The sequence below is a fragment of the Cariama cristata genome, unplaced genomic scaffold, assembly GCF_000690535.1.
Source record: "Cariama cristata isolate BGI_N322 unplaced genomic scaffold, ASM69053v1 scaffold28066, whole genome shotgun sequence".
NCBI classification, from domain to species: domain Eukaryota; kingdom Metazoa; phylum Chordata; class Aves; order Cariamiformes; family Cariamidae; genus Cariama; species Cariama cristata.
Window position 1 is genome coordinate 9,753 of NW_009623182.1, and position 10,876 is coordinate 20,628.

The 10,876-nt window shown below is 39.0% G+C and overlaps 1 protein-coding gene across 1 annotated transcript in view; it reads right to left on the bottom strand.

The window, feature by feature from the left end:
• Nucleotides 1-1,288: 1,288 nt before the first annotated feature.
• Nucleotides 1,289-10,876, bottom strand: part of LOC104163590 (band 4.1-like protein 4A) — a gene marked incomplete at its 5' end in the record, with an annotated part of 42,744 nt that continues 33,156 nt past the window's right edge. The window contains 5 exons of the mRNA XM_009702643.1: nt 1,289-1,417; nt 2,961-3,042; nt 3,904-4,014; nt 4,888-4,956; nt 5,633-5,680. Coding sequence (XP_009700945.1) covers nt 1,289-1,417; nt 2,961-3,042; nt 3,904-4,014; nt 4,888-4,956; nt 5,633-5,680 — 439 coding nt within the window. The remainder of the gene's footprint in view (nt 1,418-2,960; nt 3,043-3,903; nt 4,015-4,887; nt 4,957-5,632; nt 5,681-10,876) is intronic.

Consider the following 10,876-nt stretch of genomic DNA (forward strand, 5'->3'; position numbering starts at 1 on the left):
GGATTACACCTAGCAAAAGTTACTTTCACAACACAAAGATTTTGCTAGGCTGCTTAGTAATTTAGCAACGCCAGAAGGCTCATCCATGTGCTGACTGTGGACAAAGAGGAGGCAAAGGAATGACTTTCTATGGTACAAAAAAACGATTTGTACAAAGTGATAGGTCAGGAGAAGGGCTAGGTATCACTTCAGATATGTACTAGAAGATAACCCACTCAATATGCAGCATCATTAAAACTTGCTATTCCTACCGTGACAATAGAAAAAAATTGCAATTATCATACCTGAAATACTGCCTTTGTCATTTTATCATAGTAGTAATGGCTCAGAGAAAAGTATCAGAAGGTACTAGCATTGATTATTTCATATGAAAAGAGATTAAGGCAGACTTTGCTAATCTAGTTTAAAAAAAAAAAAAAAAAAGAGGTTATTTGCTAGCTGTCTTGAATCCTACTCTACAAGTTTCATTTAACCAGTACTTAAGTGCCTTGCTAAGCAGTCTTAATACGGTGGGTCAGTACATATTCTCCAGTTTTTTTCCAGTGTGGTTTACTATAAAGGTGATGATAGGTGTATTTCTATGGTATGAAATGTTCAATTAAATAGTCCCTCTACATAAAAGGGCATTCAAAATTGAGAACACTTAAAACTGCCATGGGAAAGCAAGTCTGTATCACCTCTGGAAGTCTCTGCTACAGGTTGTTACCAAGTCTATTATTTTTGAGCTAAAACAGGTTGAGTCAATATTTGTATTGACAACGCAAGCATCTGTTGTGCTAGGCTAAAATAAACCTTGTAAGAGCTATCAGTCCTTATGTCTCAGGACACAAGTTGATCCCCATATATAATTGTGAAGATAATTCTCCCCATATCACACTGTATTGCACAATTGGCCAAAAAGATGACTGTTTTGCTTCTCTTGAAGCATCTGGTCCTGATCATGTCAGTTAAGTCATTTTTTGGAAAAAGGCTATTCAGTTACAGAGCAGACCATAAAGCCTGTTTGTTGCAGCAATTCTTTTTGTTCATTTCCTGGAAATGTAACTGCTGATCATTCAGTTTTACTATGACTTTTCTTTTTGGTTGTCTAATCAGGCAGCTTCTCCTCAATCAGTCACACCACGAGAACGGTGTCAGTGATAAAAGCATTTCTTGGCCTTCCCAGCAACCAGGCTGCGCGTCCTGAAGAAGTTGCTACTACGTTGACTTCAGTTCCTTCCTTTGCACACACACACAAATTCTTAGTTTCCAAATAATAAAATCCATTCATTATCTTCAGTTACAGCAGTCAAGTTTCCACCTTGAAGCGTGACACCTGAACAGTTTTTATGATCTTAGTGGTGGGTTTTCCATCAATGACGTTAGTGGATAGTTGAGATGTGTCTTCTATTAGGCTGTCTTTAGATCCATTCCGTCTCTGAAGTAAACAAATTAAAACACGTTGTTGAAAAGGTACAGCAGGATTTAAATACTGTATTTTGATAACTGCTGCTATGACAGCCTTAGGATAAGGATACAGCAATTTTTATGTATATATATGCACACACCAGGAATAGTAAAGTCTCTACATTTATTTGATCAAACAGAACTTTCCCCCCTCCTCTTGTCTCCTCTCTCCCCTGCCTGCTGCTGCCCCTTGGTGCTATTCGGATTGATATTCCCTATTCAGGAAATACCATGACTAATTACCTGATATTTAGCAAAACACTGCAAACAAGCATTCACAAGGAATTAATGGTCACTGTTGTGAGGGGGTCTGGGGCAGAGGGAAAAGAGAGGTTTTTGTGGACACAACATCGTAACATTAATTCCTTCCAGGGCATGAATTGAAGCCACATTGTATAGGGTAAGAATGGAAATTAAGATAATGTGAATTTTGAACAGGATGCAATCACTCAAGTTACCTGTTTCTACAAAGCACATAAATGTACTTAGCCTTACGTATACTAACTTCCTCTTCACTGCTAGAGCAAGTCATTACAGAAACATCAAGGACAGCTCATCTTTTTCAATTTCCATCATATGCAGGAATACAAATATCCTTGAACTTAATTCCTATCAAAGAACACTGTAGTGTGTTAGATGATAGCTTTAAAGTGAAAAATACCTGTTTATTGTTTTAAAATTGTTCAAGCTTAAGTTATTCTAACTGCTTGTGAGATAAAATACAACACGTTTTGCTGGTTGTGTTCTGTGCAGTTTCCACACTACATACAGTATCAGCATGCAGTGTTGGTATATCCACATGCCAGATTAACAGACATGATAACTGGTGTGGGAAGTTAGGTATCTGGAATTCTCCCTTCCATGTTTTGGTTTTCCTTTTGTGTACTTGTACAACAGACCTGCAAGTCCTTTTTGCATCTAATTTGCTTCTCACATTTTGAGCTTAATAAAACAATGAAAGCTGAGAGATATGGTACCATACTGTATGATGAAAGCCGGTGATTGTATTTAAAAAGACAAGTTCTATCCTTTTTAGATTTCAGTAATACAAAAAAACTTTTGGAGAAAAAAAGAAAACAGAAAAAAAAAAGCAATACTTGAAGCCCAAGCAACAAAACTCTAAGAAGACCTCTAAGAAAAGGCAAATAAATGATAGTAGGTTGTGATTACAACTGCATCCCAAGCACACTTGCATATTGTAAGAAATTGTGAAGTTGATTCTCCCCCTGTGAAGAACAAAGTATCACCTTAAGGAAGCATCAAACTGGGAAAGAATCCTCCAGTAGCAGAAGCAGCTGTTCTCGGGGCATATGCTACAGAATTACATATATTTGGAAATATAAATGAAGTACAAATATAAGCAAAATGTAAAATTCCAAGTCACACTGCTGCTGAAAAAATCTCAGCCAGCTTTAATTGTCACTGAAAAACAAAGATCTAATTTAAATAAAGCACTAAACTCCACCTTCTCCCTCCAAAAAAAGGAAAACTGCAAAGGATTCACAATTACTAACCTGCTGAGTCAATGGGACACTGGGACATTTCACATCTGAAGATCGTGTAACAGGCAGTGGAGGCACCAGATCAGTTTTCACACTGGAATTATGATATTACAAAATGGATATTGCTATAACGAAGAAAACTGTAACTGTGCAGAGGAAGAATAATGAAATGGACCCAGACAGCTACATAGATCTGAATCCAAAAGGCTTATCACCTGACTTCAGACATCTGAAAATTACCATGCTGGTCCTCAGTAGTCAGTGGGCACCTTCAGAACATAGGTCATCCCATCCCTTCTCAAAGGGCCTGTCTCCTCCTGGTCTACAGGGGCAGCCCAAATTCAGGCGAGATGAGTCTCACCTGAAATCATGGGTGTGACACACCTCCTTCAGGGTGCCACCCAGCTAAACTAGCCTCCCAAGCACGTGGTATCATCAGGGGACTGCTTTTGATATTTAAGGCCTTAATAAAACTGAGAACGGGGCTGTCACTTTTCCATTTGTAAGTACACCCTTTACAAATCAGTCTTCTAGGAAAGACTGATCCACTCGTTGCTGAAGAGGGTTGTACTAGAGTTCCCACGAAACAAATTACGGAGTTAATACAGATGATGCCTTAACTCTATCAAGGATGAAGGTATCTGGAAAGCAGCTCATGAGTTCTCATCCCTTAGGCAACTTCATGACCTACCACTGAAGAGCAATACAAGTTTATTTTGGCTTTTTCATTTTTTCCCCCTTCCAAGTGGATCAAGCAAGCCTCTGTGGCCCAGAATACACCAGAAATGGTTTTGTACTTGAGTCGTTTAGCTCTGAAGACCTACTATTTAGAGGGTTGCCTGAATCCTATGCCAGCAACCAACCACATTTATGCCACTTCTAATCTAACCACGATCTTTGAACAACTTTTGGGCCACACTAAACCAGTCCATTGCTAATAACCACATTCACGTACTTCACTTCAGACAGGACAGATCTTTCACCATCAGAGCACTGAGACCGCCGATACTGACGGTAGCTTCGAGGGGAATGCGAATGCCTAATGCGGATTGGGTCACCTTGAGTCCTAAGAGAGAAACAGAATTCACAATGGTAGGTTAGTAAACCAGACCTTTGGCACAAAAACATAAATTCAAGTACAGACTAAGAGGTCCTCCCATTTCTTATTGAAGTATAACAGACAGCTTCTTGCACTGGCTGAATTTAAAAGCCTGATTCTTTTTTTATGAGTCTGTACTTGGAATTCAATCTCTTAAGAGTGCAAAGGTCACAAACTGGCATGCCCATATTTGAAAATCGAACTACTTAATAAAGAATGCATTAATATATACAGCTTTAACATCAGCCTTTTCTGTTTAGTAGTGCTGTGGAAGCACATTATAATGCAAACCAGGATCCCATTTCTGCCACATGCAGCTGCCTGCACTGACACATGGCATTTCAAATGGGCAATTATCACAGTGAAATAGATGTTGGTTCTTAAGGAAATAGCTATGCCCTGGCAGCTGCCCATGACAAGTAAGGGGCTGAACAGGTCAAACAGTGCCTTAGATGATCAGAATAAAAATTTAAAAGGAAGCAGAAGTTTAGGAAAGAAATGGATTTGCTTGTTTGCAGTCAGTTCTCTGATTCTGTAGTGTATAACATAAAACAGATTGATGGATAGCATAGGGAGACATACAGAACATACAGATATCCAGCAGGTTCATGACTGTGTGGAAGAGGTAGGGAGAGATGAAGACGATTTTTTTCAGACTTTGGAAAGAGGAAATATTAGGTTTTAAATATTAAATATCCTCACCCAATCCTTCCTAGATGAGTATTTGGAGTACATAAAAGCTTAGAGATTACATCCACTCCTATTTCAGTACGACAGAGTTCACAGTAAAAGAACTCTGGGCTTTTATATTCACAAAGTAAAATCCTGACATAAACTCACTCTATTTTCGTGTATGGAATTTCTTTCAATTGCTCCTCAGACAGGCCAGATGGATCCACAAGCTCCTTCCTAGAAAGGATTAGGCAAAGTAAATAATATAACAGTAGCTACCAACTGCAAAACCATTCTTGTTTTTATTATATTAGGCTGAAAAGATATACTGAAACAAGCTGTTGTCAGCCCTGAAGCTATCTTGACATAAAAATAGGAAACATATTAAGAAATGTGTCTAACTTCACCTTGATTGCTTCAACGGCGTGTCTCATCCTGTTCTACCTTCCTCTCACCTCCCTGCAAATCTGATCTTGTTGCTTCGCAATATATATGAACATTGTGTATATTGAACATCGACTATGAGATGCTTTGGAATAGCTAACTATCTTCCAAACTGGTAGGTCTATAGCATATGGGGGCTTATCCTAAAAGCGTCAGCATTACAAACAAGGACAGTTTGGAAACCACAGAGCAATACGTCTCTAAAATGCTGTATGCTTCTTTAATAATTTATCTACATACAATGGTCATCTGTATTCAGTGCATTCAGTGATCTGCAGTATCTTCTACACATAGCAGGGTCTACACATAGCATGTTCTACACATATACGGGCCATTAACACCCGTATAATTTACTGTGGCACATAACTAAATCAGAACATAATGCCTTATAACCACAGTGCAGGGATGTGAATAACTACATTAGAAGCAAACCAAGCAGTCACTCAGACCCTACAAGGGCCGTACTTACTGAATATGTTTCCACAGCTCTTCTTTAGCTTGTACATCTGGACTTCTCCTATAAATACCAACGAAGACAACAAAGGCAGAGCTGTGTAAACCATCGACTGACATGTTGCTCTTCAAATAACTTTTAACAGCACAGACCCTCCACAGAAATCATGGTAAATGTAATCCACCAGTGACTTCAATTTTAAGGTTTATTATCTCAGAAAATGCATTAAACTTCCTCGCTTTATTTCAACTGAAAAGTCATTTCTTGAACAACAAGTTTTCAATCACCATTCCTGTTCCAGTAGCCTTCAGCAAGAGTATGCATGAAATACAAACAACAGCAGAACTTCCCAACCCAAATCAGTGCCCAGCTACTGCCACCCCTTATCCAGCTGAGGACAATGTGTTTGGAATAATGCTTTTGTAAATGGCCCTCAGAAATGTCCTGTGGCCCACAGAGCCCTTTGTGGGTTGGGGGAGGGACAAGCCACGCCAGACTGACACACCAGTACTCCCTGGCCATTCCCAGTGAGCACCAGTAAAGAAGACCTGTTGCTCAGCTGCAATCACAGTACAGCCTCTCACTTTCTGGTCATTTCCAAAAAGAGCTTCTGCTCACTTCATTTACCTTTGCGATGTCCAGGGCAGAAAAACAACAATGAACAAACCAAACCGGCAATGACGCATACTCACACACACAAGTATTTTAGCAAGCGTTTCATTTACAGAGAAAGTACTTAGCCAAAATTGTAATTTCCCTGTTGCAGACACAGAGATGTAGTAAAGCAAGCCTGAATGGCATGCTTCACAGTTTCCACTGAATTACAGAAGATGCTGTCTCCAAACTGGATCCCCTTTATTTTTATTTTTCTTATCCTATTCATCGCAAGGTTAGTGCAAAACCACTGCTCTTGCTGAAGCTGCACCTAGAATTCACCAAAACCCATGCAGAGCAATAGATTAAATAAGCATTTTACATAGTGGCAGGGACTACATTTGCATGGAGAGATCAGGCAAGTCTTTTCATTGGGGTTACATGAACTCAGTGTCGACAGCTAGACCATCTGAGATGTGAGGGATGCAACTTTTAGGCAGATTCAGCATGCATAAATGCTCCCACTGAAGTTACAGTTTCTCAAAAATTAAGTCTTTCATCATCAGATCATACAGCTTGCTTTTTTTTTTTCTTAAACAAAAGGGACTATCAGATTCAAAGATGCTTTTGGCGTGATATAATCCAAATTTAAATGAAGATCAAGGAGGATAGCAGACTTCTGTGTTTTAGCATCTGTTAAATCTGCTCTCCCTTGCCCAATGACAGAGCTGTAGCAGAAATAATTCCAAACTGCTCTTTAGCACTAACAGCTTCACTGTTTTCTTATTTCACTTTCACTGTGTTTGGCTCATTTCCAGACTTCAGCCTAGGAATAATGTTCAGAGACATCTGTATTGCAGTAAATGTTTTACAGTTGGTATAAATGCAGATTATTTAGGGATGGTAATGGGGTTTTTTTGTTTTGTTTTCTGATTTTACCGTTGGAGAATTTCTTAGGAGAGATTAGTTTACTGCTTTTATAAATACCAGAGAGAGACAGAAGGGTGAGAAACAACCTTACATTTGTGATTCCCTAGTGGGACCAAGATGAATCCACAACCTTCTCAGGCTCCAAGGTGGTGATGGCTTTCCAGGCAGTGTGATGCAGCCACCCTAGACAATTCCCATCCTTGACAGACGGCTCTGCTGTCCATTCCAACTGCTCAGGTCCTCGTGACAGCAACAGCTACGGCCACGAGTAGCTTGCAGTCTGATTTTTCTTAGTGTTCAGACCTTTTTGAGGCTTTGTGTGTTTGTCTTTATTATAATGCATTTAGTTTCTCTGATTTTCACTTCTCCTCTCTCTCCTTCTCCCTTCTTGCACTTACTTCTCCTTCTCACATCTGTACATGCTGTTTTTAACTCCCTGATGCAGTAGCTTGGTATGCACTGGCATTTAACAGTCTTTTTCACTCCTCAGTTTTGATTTGCTTTCTCCTTCCATGCAATGCCCTGCTCACAAAATAGCAGCTGCAAACCCTGCATTCACCCTGGGGCTGGAAAGATAGGCATCCCTTTCAGAGGCTGAATAATCAGGCAGTGGGGAATGTGAAAGCTCCCTGAAAAACATCAGCTTCTCCAGGGAGGCTTTGTAATGCTTACAAGCACTAATTTGCCTGAGGAAGCAAAGCCTCAAGTTCGCTACAAACCCAGGACCCCCACCAAGCAGGGTATTGTGCACACCACTGACCCATCTGACCAGCTCACGGCTTTTACTTATTCCTGGAAATACAACAGTTCAGGATGTGGCCTCAAGTCTCAGATATCACCAAACATCATATGAAGCCTCACCTACAGTAAGAAATATTAATTTGTGGGGCAGTGTGGAAAGAAAATGGTTAAATAAGAAGTCATCTTCATTTCACCATTTTCTAGGAACTGTGCCTCCTGCTTTCTGCAGCCATCTCCAGGCATTTAACTCTGTGACCTCTGCCATTCTCCCTCCTTCCACCCGTGCAACCACACTAATAAGGAAGGTACTGCTGTAAAATACCGCTTTAGCAACATGCCATCCCACGGGAAAAAAAAAAAAAAAAAGGAAAAGAGCTAAACACAATGATTCCTCAGAGTAAACTGCTCTTATGAATTCCCATCCTGATATTATTTGTTTTCCATCTGTTTAACAAGTGCTACCATACTGGGATAACCTCACAGCATTTATTCAAGTTAACTCCCCACAAAAGAATATCCAGAAATATGATAAAGTATCTTAATAAAAGCATTTTCCTTCCAAAGGCCTGTTCCCACTTCCTTTGAAGGCAAAATGAAGAAAATCTTACAAAAAGAAAGGTCTTGTTAAGGTGAAATGTAGGTATTGCATATACTGCATAGGAAATTAATGTTTGTATAGTTCTTAACAGCCCACAACAAAGCATGCCTTTTATTAAATCTTTAAAGCCAGATCGCAATCCCTCTTTCACTTTGTTTTCATTTTTTTACTGTGAATTGTTTTACCGCTTACACTTCTGACATATAATGTATACTCAGATTGTCCTATTGCAGTATCTGAATCAGTAGCTTCTGAATAATTTGTGCTCTAATCAGATTCTCTAATGCACAAGAAACCTAACGGGAATTCCCAGTAAGTGGTGAGTCTCCAGGGTTGGTTTTTTTTGTTTATTTTTATTTCGTTTTCACAAGCTGGAACAACTCAACACATTAATAAGGTCTACATTATTTTTTGTGTCTGCATCTGCACCCTTATTAATATTTCAGTTTGAGTCACAAATGGTAAATTTAAATAGCCATGGAATTTTAATGGCCAATCTTCTTAATTAGAAAAAGCCCTTTGGCTACACAGATGTTTTAAATGAACTCTTGAAAATAAACCCTGTAGAACTAGAACTGGGAGCTCTCTCTATTTGCTGATTCCTTTAGGAGAAAGAAAGGTCAAATTCTTGTCAAATATTTTTATTCCTGAGACCAAGGAGACACCACTTCACCACCGCCAATGATTAATATTACTCATTATCAAACAAATGAAATGCACTGTGCCAGGCACAGTAACAAATATTTCAGGCATTACTTCACACTTTGAAAGTGAATCTCTAGTTAAGCTGACTGCAATAAGGAACTTAATGTGAAAGACTTATCTGCACTACTAAAATGAAGGTTTTGTATCAATTATTAAATGTGCAAATTGAAATGACCATATGACCAGATTTAAAAATAAAACCAACCACATCCTACGCCCTAGGGAATCATGTTTCCCTTCCCTCTGACTTGCATCCACTCATGTAAGCAAACAGCTGAGCCAAACTAAATTAAATAAATGCTCTTATAATCTACTGCAGGTTAACAGTTAAATGCCTTTTACTAAACTTTTTTTAAAAACACTTTGAAAGGAATTCCCATTTTACTTTTTTTAGTTCAAACTCACCTATATTAAGGATCTCTGCCATATTTGGGAGCTTTGGACTTATTTTGTTGTTTTGGTTTTGGTTTTTTTAAACTGAAGCGTGAGACTAAAAGGAGGAATATATTCATCCCTAACACAATAGGGAAAAGAACTAAGAAGCCATCCAAAATCTTCAGGATTTCCTCATTTCTTTGCTTCCTCTACGACCTTTCCTTGTTAAGCAAGATGCTACACATTTATGTTTTTGCTAATAGTAGTTTAAATAAAATATAACTCAAAACATCACTGTGTTGGAAAATCAAAGCCATTTCACAAATTAAGTTAGCCACAAGAGGGAGCCCGTGCTGTACAAGCAATGACACTTACTTGGCCTATGGGAAAAAAGAAAAGTTGGCTATAAATTTAAACTAACCATTATTCACTGAGTACGTTTCCTAGTTTACAGCACTTTCTGTATATAGTAAAAAAACGTAAATCAAACTTAATCAGCTATATTTTGTGGATTCCATACAAGTGAGCTTTAATATTCCTCATTTTTAGTAACACATCTTTGTACAATTACACCTAATAACATTTGACTTTTGCGCAGCCAAAAGTGAACAAGTCTGTACAAAGCCAGTTAAAGTAGAAATTGCAACATTTGGAATTTTAACAGCAAATTCTATTTCTCATAAAAGAATGAAAACTGTACACTATGAAACTGGGGTCAGAAACGAGTTCTAGCAACATGGGCAACTGAAAACAGAACTCAAGTGGATTTTAACACTGGAAACTTCAGCACGGATTACAGTTTCAATCGGTATGAATGAAATTATCATTTAAGGCACTATACAGTTTCTCTTGGTTAAGTCTTAACATGAAAGTTGAGTTTAAGAAAAGACATTAATAGGAAGTACCTATACAAGTGTGTTGCAGAGGTCACATGTTACACCATCAGCATCAGGGCTGGCAACTTATCCGTGTTAGCCAGGCAGTGAAGGTGGGGATAGAGTTCCAAAGCCTGCTCTCTCTTGCCTTCTCTCCCAATGCCTCACAGCCACTTTCTTGGCATTCTTCAATGCCCTTGGCCCTGCCCTGCCTTGCCCTGCCCTGCCCTGCCCGCCGGGCACGCTGATGCTGGCGCTGCTTTGGATGGTTGCTTGGATGGCAGATTAGGCTGGACACAAACAAAACTCTGTGTCTATGCCCCAAAAACATGCCATTAGAAGAAAAACACTAATGAAAAGAAACCCGCATTTTCATTAGTTTGAGAAAATTAATTTTAGAAGTTGACAACTCCACCATGTCAAAACCGGCTGTCAGCAGGA